At 38.1% G+C, this 21,680-nt stretch overlaps 3 protein-coding genes across 6 annotated transcripts; all 3 read left to right on the top strand.

Annotated features, from left to right (window-relative positions):
- Positions 1-723: 723 nt before the first annotated feature.
- On the top strand, positions 724-6,225 carry LOC108625584 (uncharacterized). Its single transcript, XM_026814086.1, has 14 exons — positions 724-1,393; positions 1,569-1,790; positions 1,873-2,081; positions 3,046-3,169; positions 3,290-3,436; positions 3,575-3,753; positions 3,826-4,032; positions 4,126-4,347; positions 4,489-4,681; positions 4,773-4,983; positions 5,047-5,353; positions 5,431-5,576; positions 5,671-5,887; positions 5,953-6,225. The coding sequence occupies exons 1-14, from the start codon at positions 724-726 to the stop codon at positions 6,166-6,168; spliced, it is 3,270 nt and encodes a 1,089-aa protein (XP_026669887.1). The 3' UTR covers positions 6,169-6,225.
- A 252-nt stretch (positions 6,226-6,477) lies between these two features.
- On the top strand, positions 6,478-9,219 carry LOC108625605 (uncharacterized). Its single transcript, XM_018025706.2, has 3 exons — positions 6,478-6,572; positions 7,955-8,222; positions 9,109-9,219. The coding sequence occupies exons 2-3, from the start codon at positions 7,971-7,973 to the stop codon at positions 9,172-9,174; spliced, it is 318 nt and encodes a 105-aa protein (XP_017881195.1). The 5' UTR covers positions 6,478-6,572; positions 7,955-7,970; the 3' UTR covers positions 9,175-9,219.
- A 2,328-nt stretch (positions 9,220-11,547) lies between these two features.
- ChT (choline transporter) lies at positions 11,548-21,216 on the top strand. 4 transcript variants are annotated; one of them, XM_018025827.2, is made up of 7 exons: positions 11,548-11,716; positions 12,736-13,058; positions 14,313-14,686; positions 15,439-15,743; positions 16,393-16,672; positions 17,530-17,747; positions 18,623-21,216. In XM_018025827.2, the coding sequence occupies exons 3-7, from the start codon at positions 14,410-14,412 to the stop codon at positions 19,340-19,342; spliced, it is 1,800 nt and encodes a 599-aa protein (XP_017881316.1). In that variant the 5' UTR covers positions 11,548-11,716; positions 12,736-13,058; positions 14,313-14,409; the 3' UTR covers positions 19,343-21,216. The 4 variants fall into 4 exon arrangements, with proteins under 4 accessions (XP_017881316.1, XP_017881314.1, XP_017881315.1 ...); XM_018025825.2 differs by having other exon boundaries at positions 11,548-11,941; XM_018025826.2 differs by having other exon boundaries at positions 11,548-11,941; positions 12,691-13,058.
- The last annotated feature ends 464 nt before the right edge of the window (positions 21,217-21,680 follow it).

Below are 21,680 nucleotides of genomic sequence, written 5' to 3'. Positions count from 1 at the left end.
TAGTTTTTGTCGTGTAGCAAATCCGGCCTTTCGTGTTCGTTGTTATACAAAAAGTAACGTAGTAAAATAACTCTTCCATGGGAAAAAAAGTATATTTGGAAACTAGTATTGTATTACGAAAATTAATATATACTAATGAATCTTCACGGGAAATGTTTCATTTGTATCGGGAAGGAGAAGCACATGAGAAAGATGTTAATCTATATGGTAAAATAGCATATACTTCAATTTTCCTGATGGAAAATCAAACATGCCGATCTTGGTAAGCAACCATGGGACACACTTGTTTCGGTAATCATACTGAAACGTGTTGTTATTCATATGACAATGAAACGTGCTACGTATGAAATGAATGCAATGAATGTAACACCGTGTAAATTACGACCTTATATCGTGTAAGATCGTAATGTAAATAAATAGTAGCTCCATAAAAAGTAGGCATTTGCCTAGTACGAAACTCGAAGTCGCAGACACGCTTAATCGCACGCCCATGTTCACCTTTACAACGTTTACTATTATTTGCAAGTGCTAAATTTAAATGATTGTTAAGTATCAAGTTTTCAAGTTTTGAATTGCACAGGAACAATTAATGTGTCAATTTCGAAAGAAATATCGATACGCGAACGATCATCGAACACGGAGTTTTTGATTTGCGAAAATTGTAACGTAAATTAACAAAAAAATAATATACAAATCACTGATTGAAAATACACGGGGTACAAAATGTCTTCTTCCTCGTCTGAGAAGATACCTAAGAGACGGTTCTTTAAACGTAAAGGGAATGCGGTTTCGTGCAGTACACCGGTAAGAAAAGGAGTTCCACTTCCACGTAATACAAGTATTTCGGAGATTAATACAAGTTCATCTGGGGGTATGAAAAGGCAGAGAAAACAACGAAAAGAAAAGACAAAGCCGAAAGGTAACAAAGAGTTGAAGAGAAGACGACAGAGGAAGACGTTTTTGCGGACAGAAATTAGCGAGGAATGGGAAACAGAACCAGAAACAGAAACTTTACAAAAATCTGCGATAAGGAAGTCCATTTTTATATCGAAGAACGATGTTGTCTTTGAAGATGCAGGAACTTCAAAAAATACTCAACAATCTCCTCAGTTACCCGAGACTGATGTTCTTTTTGCCGATCTTCGATCCCCAGAAGAAATTCGAAGAGGTACAAATTTCATTGAAGATCGGGCAATATCACCGATTCTTGCATCGGCAAGACGAAGGAGAAGAAAAAGCAGAGTGAGTGTAAAAAGACTTAGCTTTGGAGACAAAGAAGAAATAATACCAGCGAAAAAACAGAAACGGTCTTTAGGCATACCACTACCTGCAGAAAGTTTATTACCTGGATTAACCGATCGTGATGAGGTGGAGTCACTACCTTTAGTACTACGTAAATATTTATATCATACTTAACACGTTAAACGCCAAACCAGTCTTTTCCTTTCTGTTCAGCCGTTAATTATTTTATTAGTCATTACGTAATTGTTTGCGACATGATTTTGGTTTTAAGAACTTGGGAGTCGAAAAAAAAACATGTACAATATCAATTAATAATCGGGTTTTAGAAAATGAAAATACGATTAGAACGTATCCGTGTTCCAAAAAGTCGAAGCGATACAATAAAAATGTGATGAGCTACGATCAAAGTGCCGATGCGAATTTGTACAGATTGTTTCCAACAGCTTATAGTAATTTTCTGTGGGATAAATTTATTAGCGAGAACTACGACGAAGTTAAGAAATATCTTCGACCGGCGGACGATGAAAATCAGGCACCGAGCTCGAAAAGTGAGTGAATACAATATAATACTGTTGATGAATAGAAAATTGCGGCAAAGATACAGAAGTGAATCTAAAATTCTAATTCTAGTTTCAGATGAGATTCCGAAAATGCAAAAGTCTAAAACAATGGGTGAAAAGTACGGTAGAAATATGAATGTCAACGTGGGAGTCTTAGATATGTCTACCGGAAAATGGAAGGAGAAATATGTGTATATCACTTCCGAAGATGATGAAAATTTTAACAAAGCAATTAAAAAGAGAACATATCGGAATAAATCTCAAACTACAAAAAGAAAGGTATGCGCGGCTTATGATTTATCATCAAGTCCTTTATCGGTCGAATACGTAGCCAAACGAACAAAATCTGATCAACCAATATTCTTATTTAAAGGGGGTGAAACATGAACGGAAAGTGGACGGCAGAAGAGAGAACAGCGAACAAAAAAAATTAAGAGGAATAAGAAAAAAACCTGTAATTACGTCAATCGAAGAAGTAAACGACTTAGTTTTGAATGTAGTTCACGAAGAATAGTCAAAATTTATTAATTATAAAGTATAATGTACATACAGATTAAGTATCAAAATTATATTTATTTACTATTTATTATTTATTTAAGTGCGTTTTGTATTCTCATGGATACAAAATTCAATGTGGAATGATATTTTGTACCTTACTATATTAGATTTGTACGCTGTTCTAAAGTTCGAAATTTTTGTACGCAAAAATGCATACGCAATTTTTTTCGGGGTATGCAATCAAATTTTCACTAAGACGTAAAACTGTATGTTCAACTTGAAGAAGTGTACGAAGAAATGAATATTATTATATATAAAATATTCAAGCTTATATTTAGGAGTTATTATTTACTGAATCTTCTCCACCACCACTATTTTTGTTATTTTCTTTTTGAAGATGTTCTAATTTCAGCGAGTCATAAAGATCAGGAAAAGTTTCAGTGACCCTATAATTATTGTTCAATTACTCTCACACTAAACAATTTACCATGACAACAGTCAAACAAATTTCGATTACACAGTGGAGACATAATATAGCGCAGGTTGCAGCTTGTAACGCATGTTATAACGAACATTTCGCATTCGTTGACTGAGGTCAACAATCGGTCGCATGTTAAATTTACAGTTGTCAAAATGCCGGAACAAAAAGTAAAGTCATCCACTTGGTCACATTTCTTTTAAGAATAAAATATAGTGGAAGAACTGCATCCATTCTGAATAGATTTACGCGTTTAATGTTCTATAGATTTTGAGGCTACAAGATGTTTGGCGTACTTGCAATAAAATACGAGCGGCGATATTTCGCGTGGGTTTTAATTTATGGGATTTTTATAAACCGTTAGATCCTAATAATAATTGTTTAATCTCAGGTACAGACATGTAACTTTTATCACACCTTATCGTTATGATATTTATAGATCTACGTATTGACTATCAGTATACATTTAATACTACTTAATTACACATTAAATAATATTTTTATTATGCAGAGTCAAAGTTCATTTCGGTGTTGGCTGGCCCATTGAAGGATCAGATTGGCTTAGCCGACAAAGAAATTTGCGACCTGGCCGATTATTTTCGGGTCCAAGATGGCAGAATACTTTATACGCAATTTTGCGACATTATTCATAGCAGTGGTATGATTCTATAATTATGTACAGTGTCTAAACGAATATAATAGTTAAAGTATCCTAAGAGAGAACTTGAGAAGAACCGAACATATAATGTAAAGATTAATAAAATTCCCGTATGTAGTTTCGTTGCTTTTTCTGTAGCTCCTGAATTTGATAAAAATAAGCCACTCGTCACTGGTTTGGAGTGGGAAGATCCTGAGCACGTAAATCGAATAAGTGCGACCGAAGATCGAAAATTATGCCTTATTCTAACTCAGATTGCCGTTCTCGTGAACAAAAGGAGGCTTGTACTGAGGCCTTACTTTCAAGATTACGAGCTGGTCCGTCAAACTCTCGCTACTCATGATCGCTGTCTTAAAGCACCTGAGGAGCATCGATTACTCTGTCTTTAGGTCTCGAAAAATGCTGGAACTGTGACGTTTACACACTTCGGGCGGATCCTAAAATTTTTAGGCATCGTCCTCGCCTCCGAAGAATTTCGTTTACTCATAAAAAGATTCGCGAAGGACGCTTACACGGTCAATTACGTCGCCTTCTTGAAGGCGCTCGACGAAGTTCAAGCTTATTTCGACAAGCATCAGATGCTCGCTCTTGGTGGAGTAATACTTTATTCTGCACATATTTTGCAATATTCCTCTATTGAATTTTACAATTGTACAGTAAAACCATTTTATGTTTAATACATTCGAAAGGAATTAGTTGACCAATTCCCTGGTCGAATCATCACGGCTGAATTACCGAAACTGCCGAGACCCGAGATTGGTAAACTTTCGCCGAGCAAACTATTCGGTAAACAATCGGTGTTCCATCCCGTAATGGAGGAAGCTAAAAGTACGATACCTTTGATGGAAGTTATTCGACGTATTCAGAGGCACATTCTTGAAAGTCGGATACGGATTTCTGAATTTTTCAAGGTGATCCACGGTTAGAATAGGAATAGACTTTACTCTAACAATAAATTGTTATATATCTCACTTTTTAAATACTTAATAGTATTACTTATAAGCAACGTGTCATATAAAGAATTAATAATTACTATTAATTTTATTAAAAAGAGCTTCGATCCTCTGAACGCGGGTAAAGTGACGATTACTAAGTTTAGGAGAGGCTTGGACAGTCTTCAGATTTCCAGCATAGGACGTCTTTATCTCGCGGAGCCGGAAATTGACGCGTTAATTACACTTTATAAAGATCCAAATGATCCAGATCGTGTGTGTTGGCGTACGTTCGAAGACGACATCGATAAAGGTATATCGTTTCGCGCAATCAATTTATTTTTCCTTTTCTCCTGCGTTTGATGAACTTAATATTTCACCAATCAGCTGTTTTGTGTTCGTAGTGTTTACCGTGAAGGAACTTGAAAAATTGCCGAATTTAAAGGTTGAGGCGCCTCCGAAGGAGATAGCAGAACTTGGACGAAAAGGAGTGGCCGACTGGCAATGCGAAAAGCCGGGTGTCAGAGAGCTTTGCGAGGAAGCGTTGTTAAAAGTTCGACATCGCGTCAGCGAGAGGAGGATCTTCATAAAACAGTTCTTCAAGGATTACGATCGGTACACGCAACATACGATGCGTTCGTTACGTGTATCGAGCTTATAGTGTTTCTAATGTTTCAGATTGAATACAGGCCACGTGACACGTGCGCAATTACGGCGAATTCTAAGAACCGCTGCTCTATTGCTCTCTGGAGAAGAGGAGTTTGCATTAGAACAGAGGTACAACGATGACTTGGGCTTCAATTACAATTGGTTCTTACAAGAGCTTGAAGCTAAACCCATCGAAGAACCCTTGTATCACACGATGCTGAAGGAGACGAGACAAGTGAACGCTGAAAAACCACCGGCAGAACCGTCGTCTGACGAGACGAATATCGTTTTAATTCTGGCTAAGATCAAAGCGAAAATTGTACGCGACAGGATTAAGGTAAGTCGCGAGATGCAGATATTTTTACCTGAACTCCTCCCACGATAATATTTTTGCTTGCACTCTTCAATCTGAAGGTTACCGAGTTCATGAGCCAATACGATCCAAGGAAGGAACAAGTTATAAAAAGAACGGAATTTCTACGAGGTTTAGATCAGCTACGTTGTAACTTGAGTTGCGCAGAAATGGGAACTATCATGAAAGTTTTCCAATCGCCTGTAAGGTACGAAGATGCAAGAGTTAAGTTATCGTATAAAAACAGATTACATTTCCTGATCACTGTTTTCAAATTTGAATTGTGCAATTTCACATCGAAGGCCGGAGTATGTCGATTACGTGAAATTTGGAGAACTAATCGAGGAAGCTGTCGCCATGGGTAGCTTAGAACGGGCTCCACTTCTGGTACCCGTGCAGCACGTGCCTTCGGAAGCTTCACCGAAAACATTTTTGAATTTCGACGAGAGGCATCTAGCTACGACTGCAGTGCAGAAGCTGAGCGGAGCGCAACAACCGAATCTCGAGGAATTATTCAAGGTCGGTACAATAAACGATTGTACAATAAACAAAATCACTGAATCAACTTGACTTTGAAATTACAGGATTACGATAAAGAAAATATTGGCACGATCTCGAAGGAGTGTTTGATCAAAGCTCTGTCCGTTAGGCGTATGTTACAACTAATCAGTCAAAGAGAGCTAGACGCGATGCACAAATGCTTCTCCGTGGAGAGAGGCGGTCGTTTAGAACTCGATTATCGAGCATTCTTACGAGCTTTCTATCTGATGCAAGAGAACAGAAAACATTTACCATTCTAAATAATTTCAGCTTCGAAATAATAAGTAAAGGACGTTTTTATCGTGATTTAAAGTTGTGATGTGGGTTTGGAGTTTTACTTGTTTTAAAAATAAATTATTTTTAAATCAGTTGTATTTACTTTAGTCCTTTCCTGCGCCAAGTATCAAACCTGTTAGATCAGTTTTTTAATATTCTAATTTTCATGTGTACATATTTGGTATCCTGATTCAGCGGGAGTCAAAATATTTTCTGACCAAAGGTCTATTTCTTCCGTGTTTAACAGATATATAAAGAAGCCCGGGTATCGATTACTTTTAGTCATACGTAGTTCCTCCGACCATTCGTACGGCAATTAGACAATTGGAAATTATTTAAACGCTTTTAATTTTCATTCCTGTTCGTTATCATTCATTCATCGTTAAAGGTTTGTAAAAGATAATTTTAATACACCTTGATTAGAATGAGGCTATATTATTGCTGAACTATTCATAAAGAATCAAGAAAATTATTTCGAATCTCGAAGATACCAAAAATCTCTGATTGTAATTCTGTAATACCAGTACTCGTGATTCCAAGTCATGGAAACCAATACATATACATATACATATACATATAGTAATGTACATCATCCATGTCGAGTAATTTTGATTTGAAACATCCTAAATATATAATGACAATATGTATCAAATTTTACACAAACTTATACACAAGGAGTTTCTTGGTATAAGTGTTTCCTTGTCACGGTGGCTACGTTACACGTGGTAAAATTCGTGTCATATGCACGGAGGACATGAAGGTAATTAAGTGGAGAAGCGAGATCCTCGAGGTTGTGCAAAAAACTCGGAGGTCACGGCTCGTGACCCACTTTGTCCATCGACAACTGCTTCCTACTTGAAGAACATCTTGTTCTTCCCTCATTGAACGTAGCAAACGTAGGCATCCCTTGGGCCGAAGAAATGTTGCCTTAGAAAAATCGTATCGAGCTCTAATCGGATATCCTTTGAGAGGTTCACTGAACATTGAACGTCAAATACCACATCGAAGATTTAATTCAAAGTTTCCTCTAATGTATCGGTATAAAGATTTCGATACATTTAGAGAGATTTGTTTGAGAACTAAAGCCTGTCGTAAACGGATGATTTATTCTTATAATTTAATATCGATCAAATAACATTCTCGTGAACAATAACAATTATCTACGTATTTTATATTAGATGCGAATTAAGTCGGGTGTGAAAACAATTCTCATGGTGCCTGGATTGCCTGATGGTATTTAATTAGGAACATTAATTATGTAGGACTTTCATGTTCCATTGTGAATAGAACTCATAAATTTTATGATAGAAAAAGAAAATCGTTGTGTAATTATATTTCTAATTAAAGGTTAGAGGGAATGCACATGCTTTGAGATTTTAGGCGAGGAATTCTTAGGCAGATAAATATTTCATAACATCATTAGTATGTACTCACGCTTCTTAAATTACATGGTTGTATACAATTGCTACATCCATTCTTAAACATTTCTCAGCTCATTTTTCAACGTTTCCACATCACCCCACTATTCGAATTCTCATTTTTGTCTAATATTTTGATAAGTACCTCGAATGATTCATGGTTTGATAATCATGTGGGACATGGAGGCATAGTACTACTGTACATAAAAATTAAGTCTCAAAAGTAAGATCCCATAAGAGCTAGTTTTCAAAAATTAAATTAATCAAAATTATTGATAATAATTTTTTAATATTTTTGTTTGATTAATTTAATTTGAATTAACTAAATTAAAAATAATTGTTTACTTTATAGATTAAAAAATCTCGAGATGAAACTAATTTTTGCATTTCCCGTAATCTGGTTTGTCGTCACTCTTACTGACGCTGGAGTACCGTTACCGCAACCAGGTGATTCCCAAGATCATTTAACGAAAAATTGTCAGATACCAAAATGTCCCGTTATGAAAGATCAAGAAAAGCCACTTACCCTACCTTATCCCATGGATTGCTTACAATACGTTGAATGCAAAGGATCAGAAACTCGTGTTTTGGCTTGTCCACCCGACGAAGTCTTTGACAAGGTAAAACGAACAATTTCCTTTTACTTTTTTTATTTTGAAAATCATTCAAAATTATCGATGTCTAATCTTAATGTATTTTAAATTATTTTAAAACTCGTGTTCAACGTGACAATTGAAACTATTTAGAATGGCTTATTGTAACTGCCAATACGTGTGAGGTCTGTTCCATGAATTTTTTCACTCACGCGAAGGAACTCACCTTTATTTTGATAACATTTCTACCTTTGGGAATGTTTACCATGTAGTTAAATTCATTCTGAAGCTTGGGTCATATCGTACTTTATCCTTATATGTTATTAAAACGCTATTTTATAATAAGATTACTGTATAATTCAGGAGGAAGAAAAGTGAATAAGTGGCGTAGATTTTTGCACAGTAATGCATGGTTTGTGCGTACATTCGTGTGTTACCCATACGGAGGCCTGTGACTCGTATCCCGAAACAACCCCTTTTTCGATGTACAAGGGTGCCACGTGTAGCACTCGGCAGTCGGGTCTAGAAGAGGGCCACGAACTTGAACCACCCCAGACACCCGTGGAACCCGGTTCCATCGTATCCTATTACGACGTTCTAGAGTGCACGTGGCTATTGTCGTCTGGCGTTTTACCTGACACGTGGCAATTTTCAATTCCCCAACTCGTATGACACGAACAGCTGTTTGACTTTCCGATGTAACACTTGACTGAGGGTCTGACCTCGCATGAACTCCGTTCGTCTGAAAAACGTCCGCTGTTTCGCCCTTTTTAATTAGAACGTAGAATATATTTAATCGTATATACTTCAGGAATAAAGAATTCATAACTTAAAGGGGAGCTTGCAACATAAGATTTAATAGACACCTGTCACTGACAGTGTGTTTCATTATAAGTTTGCATTTTTGTTCCAGGAAACTTCCTCTTGCGGTCCTCGGGAGAAGGTCCACTGTGTGCCTTGTTACCAACAAGCACCATGAACTTATTTGCTTGATTTTTTAAAATAAATAATAGTAAAGAATTAATTCTTTTATTATTGTATCAAGAATTAATACTTTTATTTTTCTATTATATAATATATTAATATGTAAATAATATAATTATATAAATACAAAATAATTTCGATAAACCATGAACTTGTGTATTTTCTTCGTAGCCTTTACGTCTACTAATATAATTATATATTATAATTAAATATTATATGTTAAGTAATATAATGTGCTAACATACAGTGCTGTATAACACAGTATATTGCTTTAGCAATGTCATACGTCCTCGCATTAAGAATGTTTCAGTTTTAATTAGAAATATTTGTCTACTGAATGAGATCCGCGTTCTGGTATAAGATGTTCCATGATAAAAAATTCAACACTCAAGGGTGGTCCGGGATTCAAGTTTGGGTGTATGTATGTAAAAGCGAAGGTACGGTTTCTACAGATATAGAGTCGAAATAGTGGGTCAAGTGATATCGACCATGCAGGAGCAGAAGAGGTACAGGATAGCAAGATTCGGGTTTGCGATTCACTCACCTGTTATCTTTGTCTAAACCGGCCGACCAACGCTGTATACATATTTGTTTTTCAACATTACGCCTAGCATTCCTCAATCCGTCAAGGCAGAACAACTACATTTATTCACGTTTTCTGTTGACCTATGGAAAACGTGGACGTAATTTGTTTCTCAATCATTAATAGGTTTTTTTTATTCAGCTTTCATCCGGTTTCTAACGTTAACACTTTGCACGTATTTTTGTATGTACAAACTTACGTTGTTTAAGTAGTCGATTCGCAAAATGCATTAAGCAAATATGCATGACACGTCAGTTACATAGTATAAAAATATGAAATGTGAAAAATAATTTTGGTGTATTTAATTGTCGTTAATTGATTATAACTTTTCTATCGTTAGCATACAATTGATTTAGATTTTTTGGTTTTTACATTTCAATTGCTCGTTAAATATCTGATAAATTAGATTCCAAGCAAAAGGAAAGAAATGTGACATAAATAATAAATATTTCTTGAATCTTCTTTTGAAGCAATAAAGTTGAACGTACATTGATTGAAATAATTTGCGAACGAAATATGGCGTTAATGAAACTCTGGACTTCCATGGGCTAAGGCAGCCAAGTTCCCTTCGATATTTTCAATCACATGTTTGCTTTTATTTATTTATCATACAAGGGAGTACATTGGAAGTTGTTTCATTGCGAAAACTCTTCATTTTACATATTTTTATAGGTGTTGGTTGTAAGAGATTTATTAGGCTTATATCGGTTTGCTTGCGAGGTCATATGCCTTTTCATTTCATTGTCACGTATCTGAACCAATGCCTTCCCCAGACTACGTCTACACCTACGTAAACATGTATATACATGCCACATGCACGTGCAGTTCACCTGGAACCTGCTCCGCGCGTTGCAGATCTCTAAACTATATACATATAGCTGATCAATGACATTTCCGTTATCTACATTCTACTTCGCGCAGATCAATAATCGCATCAATTAACGTTTCTACAATTAACAATACTACATAGCACCAAATACTGATCTTAACGCTGAACTGTTTGGTACAATCGTAATTAGGAGCATGAAGAAAATATCACTTACAGTCTTAATGTATTGTAGTACATGCAGTTCTTTACACATCTCTATAGTTTTCATCATTTATATGATTCGCTTTTGAAGCATTCAACGTGTCTAAGAGCTACTGCCAAGTTATCTCGAGAAGAACCGAATCTATTCATTCTCATTGACCTGAACGAAGTGAAGAGTCAACAGCATCCCGTATATTTTGAATATCTTTCAAACAGTTTCTTTATAAAACCAGCTGCACGTGCTAGCTAATCGGTTTAATCGTATAGTACATGCTTTTTTGCAAGTGCAAAGTATAATTAGGAAAGAACTGTTGCGAGAGCAAGATGCCTTATTATGATGCGTTTCAAGTTTAATTAGTAAACTAATAGGAGGTGTGCATATATCAAGTTACTTGAAAGTCGTAATTCAAAACTCGTGTTTTCGATGTTACCCGATTTGCGAGATACATACACGTATCTGACGGAGACTTTCGTTCAATCCGATTCTCGTTGATAAGCGCGGACGGTGGTGAGCTCGTGCCCGTCACGCCGGGCGCAGAATCGTGACTCTTTACTCAGTACACGCCCCCGGCTTCGATCTAGTCGGGGGTTGAAGACGTGGAAGGGAAAGGTGGAGACGGTTAATAGAAAGAGAGGACAGGATCGAAGGGATGGTGACGAGCGAGATGAAAGCTGTGCGAGAGGGTAGGACGCACCCCCGTGAGTCTGTATGACGTCACGATGGTCGAATCAATATCGCAGAACCATTCCTCCGCCGCCGGTCCTCGACTACGTGAGAGATACCAACGGTTCAGTGCGGGGTAGCCTCCACGACTGTTAAGGACGCCAAGAGTACGTCGCGTCGTCCCGACGAGAGCGACGTCAAGGATAAGGAGGAGGACGAGGGCAAGTGTCACGGTTCCTCGACGCACTCGGATAGTTTCGGTACGTCTTCACGTTCCGTTCTCGCGTAAAGATCATCTTCCCTGTTCGCGGTTCTTAATGACGGTACGCAGCCGTTCGCGACCGTGTCAGATAATTTTAAATGAATCGCGCGCGAAAGTGATTGATAAAGAGTCGTCGGACACCCACGGAGCGTTTTACACCTGCGACGTTTGGAACGTATAACGAGTCGTGAAAGGAGTTGGAAGAATATCGTCTGCTGCACCTGTAAGTACGGTTCCTCTTTTTTTCGTAATCTGGAGTTCGATAGCTTGTTTTAAGAATGAGGTTTTCATAGAACCCCGCTGATGGCTTTGAACCTAGGTAGAATTGTTTTATGTGTACACGCGATCTATTTGAGTTCCGTCTTGTCCGCTGTTGTTGTTCAGCTGGTGATATAAATGCGTGACAGTACTATTTACCGCAGAAGGTAGTCCACGTTTATCGATTCTGCTATACGTGTACATATCAGGTACAGTCGTATTCTGTGTTTATAGAAACTTACATTGTATTACTGTCGCTTCTGGAGACTGCAATAGGCTAAAGAAAAATGACTCATTCGCCGAATCTATTTTAAACGGGCAAACAATCTACGGAAAACCAATGTCTTATTATGTTGATAGTTACATAAGACTCGTTCCACCCTACATACATACGTACGTCTATTGAGATCGTGATCATTTCTTCTAATTGCTTATATCACTCAGCTTAAGTTATTTTTATATGCTGTACCCAATCATCGTATTGTAACAAATTGATCGTAATATAGAAATTTAATTCACAAGAAAGTAACTGCAGCTTATAATTTTTAAAATATTTGATGTAAACTATACTTGAGTTTAAGAAAAAATGGTACTATAGAAGTGAAATGCAGAGTAACGGACCAAGGGAATTATTATGAAGCTCGTAGGTCAGATTAGATCTAATTGAAGAACAAGATCATTATCCATCTCCGTGTTCTTGTTTTCTTCGTGAAGGTGCGCATACTTTCTCCTGGAAGGATCCACCTCGATTAATTTCAGGTGAAGGACCGTATTGATCGATACGATCGATACCGGTACCACGGGCGAAGGAGGAACTCAAAGGAGGAAGCAGAAGCAGCAGCGAGCTTGGTGAGTTGGGTGAAAAATCGATGGCCATCAGCGCCCATGGGCGGCCTCGCGTTTAGAACAAGGAATAGCCCCTCCCAGAAGACCTCGCTCCGGTGGGGTGACTGCTGCCCCCCAAATTCCAACCCTCCGTCGTCGTCGACCGTCTGGAAGGATCGTCATCAGGACATGCCGCCGGTACCCGTGTGAGGCTGTCCCCCACTACTTCGTGATTGTACCCCCCGGGTTCTTCAGAGGTACCATTCATCTTTCCACGCACGAGAAATTCTCCTATCGACTCTGCATGCTCCATCGCTTTTACGTTTCACTATTATGGCTGTTAGAATATGAAACAACCACCGATTTAGTTTCTGCTTCGGCTGTTGTTTCATCTACACGTAATTCTAAGCAATAAAATGACAGTTCCTGATTGAAGTAAAAGTATTATTTACGCTTTTTTTGGCGATAGATAGAAACATGACGTCATTTTAACTTATCGTTGAACATATAAATAACTTCTCTTTTTAATTTTCAATAAATACTCCATTCTATTTAATTATATCGCAAATTGTAAATCACACTGTAAGCTTTATAAAGTAGTGGAGGCATAGAAATGATTAAATTCTATTCTAAGCAGAAGGATGTGATGGGTAGCAAATTTTATCATTAAGCTCAATGAATTATTTTTTAATTAATGATTAACATAATTAGAGTAGTACTAGTGTTTTAAATATTTTGTTTAATTAAATGCAAGACATTTAGCTTTATTGCTTACCTCTGCTGCATCGATAGTAAGACCTTGTCCTTTCGCTCTTTATTTATATTGGGCTTTCTTTTGCGTTAGCAGATTTATGTATTTTATTATTTTTTGTATAAAGAACTTGGCTCTACACGTGGAAATAGGATAAAGTTAGACTATAACAGGATTGGAGGGTGAATTCAACCGAGTGATTTAAATGCCTCCTGGGTAGGAACATAGAATTTACGCTTAACTGCGCGCATTAAGTGCGAGCGCAACGACTACGTCGTTAATTGACTAGAAAAACAGACTGCGATTTCATGAAGACGATTCAATTCTCGATTTAATTCTCAATTATCAACTAGTTAATGGAAGCACTGCAGTGTACGTACATCCATTATTCTTTGCGAGGTGATCTTAGATATACAGTGTTAATCAATTTTCATTGGAAATAAATGTTATCCAATTACCACAGTAATTAGTCTATTCAGTAGTCTATTTAATTAGAAACCGACTTTATTACATATACAAGAATCGACAACCGTATCCAATAAAAGAGGAAATCGATCGTTACCATAATTCGATGATATTTGCCTATATTTCATGCTCCATAATAAAGCTGTCCATAAAGTTACTGATATTAGTTTTGAAAAATAATCGCTTTCTTATGATTTTGTACCTGCTTTTCATGAGTTCTGTTTTTTATGTTCAGAAAATTATTAATTAAAAATTCGCTTAAAAATGGATTTATTTTTGTATGTTTTGGGTGCAGGTATCCGAATCTACCAAAATCGGATCGGCCGCCATACCTCTCGGACTTGCGTCTCCGCCAGTTCGAGTTTACGCAAGCGGACCTCTACTCACCGAAGATGACAATCAACATCGCCGGTATCGTGTCAATCGTTCTGTTTTACGTGCTAATCCTAGCCGTAGGAATATGGGCAGCGAGGAAGAAAGAGGCTGGAAACGACTCCGAGGAGGAGGTGATGTTAGCAGGCCGGTCTATAGGGCTGTTCGTCGGGATATTCACGATGACGGCTACCTGGGTAGGTGGTGGATACATCAACGGCACCGCCGAAGCAATCTACACAAGAGGTCTCGTTTGGTGCCAGGCTCCCTTCGGATATGCCCTCAGCCTCGTCTTTGGTACGTTCCTTTTCTTTTCATTTTGTTTCAACATAAAATTATAGTTGAATGTCAGTCACTCTTTTAACTCTTCTGATGAATGAATTCTGATAAATAACTGCTTTCTCAATTATATAATCTAGTAATCGATTTATGTAAATACATCGTTCTAATTGAAAATCAATTTTAAGTTAGATCAAGTAAAACTTTCAATACAATTTAAATTCTAATAGCCTACGTAATGTATATGGAAATTTCGAACTGATCGAAATTGTTGTTTTGCCTCCATTCTTTTAAGGTTGTATGCATTCATATTTTTTTATAAATGAAATCAAAAGTCTGACATTCGAAAATTTTAAAAATTTTGTAGTGTTTCATTAATGTAATATCTAGTAACTGTTAAAATTTCAATTCGTTTTCATTGTTTTTAATGTAAGGGTTCATACAACCATAATCGTTTAACAACTTATTTCTGACTTCTTCACCGTCGAGACTTAAGTATTCTAACTTTTTAATCAAAGCTCTGCGATATCAAATACAGTGTCAAGAAATAATAGACACGTACACGTATAGCTGCCCAGTGAAGTTATAAGCGATGATTCATCGAATTAGATTTATATTAGATAGATATTGCCGTGTCGTATGTAAAGTTTAAATAGCAATAAGACTTTTTCCATTAATATTAGTATAGAACGTACCTATACTATTTAATTTGAAACGTGTTCGACGTTGCACGCGTGTAAATATAGCGTTGTTCCGATGTTGTGTTATAGGTGGTATATTCTTTGCGAACAAAATGCGAGAACAGGGGTACATCACGATGTTAGATCCTCTACAAGACGCGTTTGGCGAACGTATGGGAGGACTTTTGTTTCTTCCTGCTCTTTGCGGCGAGGTCTTTTGGGCCGCGGGTATTCTGGCAGCTTTGGGCGCAACACTAGCGGTGATCATTGATATGGACCAGGGTGCCTCAGTTATTTTGAGCGCCTGTATCGCTGTTTTCTACACACTCTTCGGAGGCCTTTATTCTGTTGCTTACACCGACGTCATTCAACTTTTTTGCATCTTTATAGGCTTGGTAAGTCCCTTTACTGCACATCCACATTTTATTTGGAAACAATTAAAAAAAGATCAAAACAATCTTTAAAAAATATTGAGCAAACAATTTCTTTTTACTGGCATATACCAAGATGTATAGAGCAGCGTGTTTATCATAGTATTTATTTTATCACTTATATGCATGCACTTGAGTTAAACGTGTTATCGCTATACATTGAACGATTTTTTTAAAGGCCTATAGAGAGGCGCCTCGTGTAAAGTTGATACATGAAGGTTATCATCGATTTTATTGACCGCTTTCACGATTGTGTTCAATGTCTTATAAGCTTTTTATAGTACGTTCCTTTACGAAGTACACTTGATAATTTACCATGTAATTAAACGTGTATCTTATATTAGAAGTTTTCAATTACACAATATATCTAATACTAACTGTCATTTAAATATCCTAATTTACTAATAGATTTAATAAAATCACATTATTGGTATTCAATCTTTAGATTTCCTCTAGGCACACGTGAAATAAGATGTGCAATCGATTACAAAAACTTTACCTATTCTTAATTTTTCTCTTTCATTCTCAATTTAATAAAACGAAATACCAATACATAAGCGATATTACGTGGTGTTCAACTTTTGAAGAGAAGGTATCGCCATTTTAATTACAGTGGATGTGCATTCCATTCGCTTGGTCCAATCCAATAGTAAAGTCCCTCGAATCTATGGACGTAGATTGGATTGGTGAAGTGAAACCAAATGAATATTGGTCTTACGTCGATTACGGACTCTTATTGGTATTCGGTGGCATCCCTTGGCAAGTGTACTTTCAGCGGGTACTATCTTCAAAAACAGCAGGAAGAGCGCAGGTGTTGAGTTACGTGGCCGCAGCAGGTTGCATACTCATGGCCATCCCGCCTGTATTAATTGGCGCAATCGCCAAAGCAACAAGTAAGTAAGACAAACGTATTTCTAAACAGTTTTTTAATCAATGCGAAATAGACAGTTTTTTATGGTTTTATGCCTGCATCGTGCAATGGTAACACAGAGTTCACATGCTGTTCGTCAATGAATGCGTTTACGTACATTAATAATAGTCCAGGAACAACTTGAGGGTAGATGTTAGCGTACCTTAGAAAAAATAATTTCACTTGTTTGCGGGTGGGGTTGCCAGTGGGGATGCACCTTCCCTATTTTTGAGGGCAGAGAAACATGTTTCATGGGTCTGCGAAGCTGAAGGGGATTGAATTAGACCCGGTTTGCTCGCCGTCCCCCCTAGTTCGCGTTCACAGGCTACTTGACATTTGGTAGCATCGCGGAGAGCAGGACTGCTGGTATTTGCAAGGTTCCTTGGGCTAAGCGGGTCGGTGTTGTAACGGAAGGGTATGTGGGCGAAGGGTGCCTTGATATCCCACAGCGTATACAATAGCGTGGGATTTTGTCATATGGCGTTCTTAACGCGAGGGCTGGCGACGGTGATAGTGCGACTCGTTCGCTAACGCGGAGCACAATAGGACCGCCGGAACTAATGCGATACACCGTGCCGATATCTCATGTTATTTTAGTCGGAAACGCAAGGACAAATAATTTTGTTTTTGTATCATCGCGTGTTTAAAGAGAGAAAAAGAATGAAACGTCATCCTCTTTAAGGATGTATTGGCTATACAGTCAATCCCAAAAGTTTATGTAGTTTAGAAATTTTATGTCAAAAGTAACACGTATTGAGTGTTGAGTGTATACATGTTTTTCTATTCATGGAAATAAATTTTGTGTAATAATGGGGAGTGTTGTTAAAAAACCTGTTGCAGATTGGAATGAAACGGATTACAAAGGTCCATATCCGTTCACCGAGACAGAGACAAGCATGATTCTGCCAATGGTTTTGCAACATTTGACGCCAGATTTCGTTTCATTTTTCGGGTTAGGCGCAGTGTCGGCGGCGGTGATGTCTTCAGCGGATAGTAGCATCCTTTCGGCTAGTTCCATGTTCGCCAGAAATGTTTATAAATTGATCTTCCGTCAGAGGGTAAGTCCTTCGTCTCTATGTAGATGGCCGTCGTTCTCTTTTTAATTTCGTCTCGTACTACTGTGCATTCAATCGTCCGACGAATCCCGCTTGTCATCGCTTCAATACTTTTTATTTGACGTTTCACGTGTCGCACGAAACATCATCAACATCACTTTCATCGTAATCATCGTTATCACCATCATCGTTACTACTGTCATAAGTTCTTCATCTTCGGACATGACTATGCGTGATTACGCAAATCACATCTGTGTAGTTATTTCGATTGAAAATCATAGTCGAGTTAAAATCGTAAACTATTGAATTAATAACATTTTAATCGTAAAAGATACAATACTATACAATTCGGTCTTGCAATTAATTAAGCTTGTACGCATAATTGAACAAGAGGGATTCACATCGCTATGATTTTTAATCTGCTGTACATTAATTCTCTGCGGCTTGACAAACGCGATGAAACCAAAACCTTAGCTGCGTTATAGTCATCGATTAATTCGGCTAGAATTACATGACGAAGGTGCAGTTTCAACGCTGTGTTTCTGTACCTTTCAAACCTTACATGCCGCTGAGCTGCAGCACATATGTAGATTCGAGAGTCGAGAGAATCAAAATTTGTAACAGCGCTGTTGTAAACGATAGCAATTAGAGTTAAGACTTGTCAAATCCACGTGTTGTATTATCTGAACATACGAAAATCCATTCGCTCGTATTCATGCGAACGACGCGACGCGACATCTCGTTGATCATCGTATCTCACGTATCGGTATCCGCTTGAAAATATTTTTGTCACGCGCCTACAATCCCGAAACGACGACAACCTCGTAGAATCGAATGATCGATTCGCCGTTTCTACTACCCATTTCCCCGTTAAACAGGCGTCGGAAATGGAGATCATCTGGGTGATGAGAGTGGGAATAGGCGTGGTCGGCGTATTGAGCACGGTGATGGCATTGACGATACCCTCGATCTACGGTCTTTGGTCGATGTGCTCGGACTTGGTCTACGTGATCCTCTTCCCTCAGTTGTTGATGGTGGTCCACTTCAAAGAGTATTGCAACACTTACGGCAGTCTAGCTGCTTACATAATAGCCTTCGTAGTAAGGATCAGCGGCGGCGAGCCGATGATGGGTCTGCCCGCGATAATTCACTATCCCGGTTACGACGAGGAGACGGACACCCAAGGGTTTCCATTCAGAACGATGGCGATGCTGATGTCGTTGATAACGCTGATCGGCGTTTCATACGGCACGCAAGTAGCCTTCATGACCGGTAGGCTGGCGCCTGGATACGATTTCTTCCGGTGCGTGGTCAATATACCAGAGGATGTCGAGAGGGTCGGTCCAGATCCGGCGGAAGGCGAACAAATGGCCGTCCTGGCTGCCGGCATCGGCAGATTGTACGGTAGCAAGGACGAATCGAACGGCCGAGTGAATCCTGCGCTCGAGCCGGACTACGACATGGAACCGGGATGCAAGACAGGCGGGGAACCGGAAAGCCTCGTGGGCGGCGGCGGCGGCGGGGGCGGAGGTGGCGCGCATCTCGTGCCTCACGGACCGAACGTGCCGCGACAACCGCAATCCAGCACCGCGTTCTAATTCCTGGTTCCGTGATCGGATGCTGTGACCAACAATAAGTGCGGCGGTGCAGGTCTCAGGTTCTCTGTTCTACTTCACGATTTCGTTCGCACTGCTACATCCTTTGCTTTCCTCTTTTCGTTCTTCGCTTCGGCCTCTTTCAGCAAAAAAATCTCACGTTTCGTTAAACGTGTTTCCAATCGAGTGTACGAATAATTGATCACGGAGAAAGTTCGTGAATGTCATTAAGAAGACATCTATAAAGCTGAACGAGGTACGTTTATTTTAGTGACATCTTCGTACACAAATTTTTATGCGGCATAAAGTTTCGGATTTTCTCATATTATCTTTTCATGATTGAAAGTAATTTTGAATTTCCTCGCGTTAGTCCAGCTTTAAGTTTCACTTTTTTTCATATATATTTCAATTTAAGTTCAATCTGTCTCCCCCTCTGCTTACGTCTATGAAGCTCCGAAACATGGCACTCTGGTAGTTCTGCGCGAATCTTCTTTCGTGGTCGTCTTCATACGTAAATGCAGTTCTATAGTGATGTGCATCTGTTCGAGAGTTCTCGTTTACTCTTTTGCTACGACGACAGTGAAAACAAGACTAAAGGATATGTAAAAAAGTGGTTGAATGAGCGAAAATGGAACTGGAAAGAAAGCGCAATACTCATAAATGTCGAAGCTTCCTAGACGGTCTGACGAGGTAATTTTTTTGCCTGTACCGCCAATTAGGCCTAGTAACTTCTTTGTTTCCTTTTTGAGAATATATATACATATCCATTTATGTACGATTATGTACACGCGCGTACGTACATAGTCATACGTGAATACATTATATATTTAGAGTTTATCAAACTGCTTGAGAGAACTAACGCCCTGTTGCACGACCGATTCGCCTCATTATCCTCGTGAAAAGTATCTCAGAAATTCGTGAGAAGTTTGATGGAGCACAAAGAGCTGAATCGATTCTTGTACCTTGTTCATTACTTATTTATTCGGGACGAGCGGCTGTCGACAGGCAGACAAACAGAGTTTGTACATATATATATATATACATATTATAATGAAAAATAGATGAACGTTACATATAGAAACATTCTAGAGCCAGTTCAATTAGGTGAATCATTAACAGTTTAGTCTTCTTCCACGTGCATCGTTTCATCCATCTCTCAGCGTCCATTGTCACTATGTAATTATTATAGAATTCACTGTCGAGTTTTGATGTTAGAAAAAATGAAAACATGAAAGAAAACAAAAAAAAATTGAGAAAAGAACCGTTAAGAAGCTTTTGTACTTGCGATTGATTGTTCTTCCCTTGCTTAGTCCGATCGGATGTGTAGATGACACTCGATACATCTGCACGTCCGTTTATATTGTATGAAACAAAAGCGAAGTTAAATGTTACAAATTAACTTGTCACGCAGCCGCTCGTCTAGCTCCAAGAGTGAGATCTCTCGTGATTCACGTATCGAAACGTGTAGCCAAACGCGTTTAGAATTTTTTCTTAACGGTGATGATCATAATTTGCAAGTAAGGGTATGAGACTGCATCTGTATTTCTAAAGTATTTAGTAGAGTATGATTTGAAGTTTTTTGTTTGTGGGGTTTAGAAATAGATATAATGATTATAACATCAAACATTTCCATCTCAACGACACGCGAATGATTATGATGCAAGTTTTATTGAACGGCTTGTTTAGTGATCATCAAATCTTAAACGAATAATGTCTTCAGACGTATCGGTCGTTGCACGGATTCGTTATGTTTATTATATAGTATATATACAGTGTATAATATTATCGACATTACTGGCATTAAAAGAAAACCCAGCCGAATGAATTAGAATTATCGACGAACGGAGGAGAAAGCATAAGAGAAAGATTCCTCGAAACATATACATACGTACATATGTTCACGTACACGTTATACATACACATGAGAAGACTAATCTGTAGATTTTAACATCGCAGATAATACGAATTGCCATTCCCCATTGGTGTTAATTTCCCAGATCGATCTATCAACTATCATTTAATGTTAACCGTCGTGTCATTCCGAGATTACCACGAGTTGATGCCTACGTAGTTGTCATCGTAGTTGCTCATATTCTTTTGTCGCCAAAAATATAACGGAGAGAAATCGGATAGCGTGTGTCATTATTAAACGAGTAGTTTCTGCTCAATCTCCAAATTCCGTGGTGTTCTCGTATTCTCATATCATATTATCTCTTATCGGTCGAAGTAAACGGAGAATACAACCAAGTAGGAACTTGAATAAAACCAATTTGTTGTCTACGCATTTAATTTATATTAATATTTATTCGTTGTTTCCAATTGGTACAGCTGTATTTCATAT

The sequence above is a fragment of the Ceratina calcarata genome, unplaced genomic scaffold (assembly GCF_001652005.2).
Source record: "Ceratina calcarata isolate Rehan_Ccalc_2016 unplaced genomic scaffold, ASM165200v1 scaffold368.2, whole genome shotgun sequence".
Lineage (NCBI taxonomy): Eukaryota > Metazoa > Arthropoda > Insecta > Hymenoptera > Apidae > Ceratina > Ceratina calcarata.
The sequence above is the reverse complement of the archived record's forward strand: the minus strand, read 5'-3'. Positions and strand labels throughout refer to the sequence as shown.

Bases quoted from the DNA above. Each gene is read 5' to 3' on its own strand.
- LOC108625584 (XM_026814086.1), top strand. From the start codon at position 724: ATGTCTTCTTCCTCGTCTGAGAAGATACCTAAGAGACGGTTCTTTAAA. The intron at 4,033-4,125 runs GTAATACTTTAT...TACATTCGAAAG, and splicing joins AGATGCTCGCTCTTGGTGGA to GAATTAGTTGACCAATTCCC. The intron at 5,354-5,430 runs GTAAGTCGCGAG...TTCAATCTGAAG, and splicing joins TTGTACGCGACAGGATTAAG to GTTACCGAGTTCATGAGCCA.
- ChT (XM_018025827.2), top strand. From the start codon at position 14,410: ATGACAATCAACATCGCCGGTATCGTGTCAATCGTTCTGTTTTACGTG. The intron at 14,687-15,438 runs GTACGTTCCTTT...GTTGTGTTATAG, and splicing joins TGCCCTCAGCCTCGTCTTTG to GTGGTATATTCTTTGCGAAC. The intron at 16,673-17,529 runs GTAAGTAAGACA...AACCTGTTGCAG, and splicing joins CGCAATCGCCAAAGCAACAA to ATTGGAATGAAACGGATTAC.
- LOC108625605 (XM_018025706.2), top strand. From the start codon at position 7,971: ATGAAACTAATTTTTGCATTTCCCGTAATCTGGTTTGTCGTCACTCTT. The intron at 8,223-9,108 runs GTAAAACGAACA...TTTTTGTTCCAG, and splicing joins CCGACGAAGTCTTTGACAAG to GAAACTTCCTCTTGCGGTCC.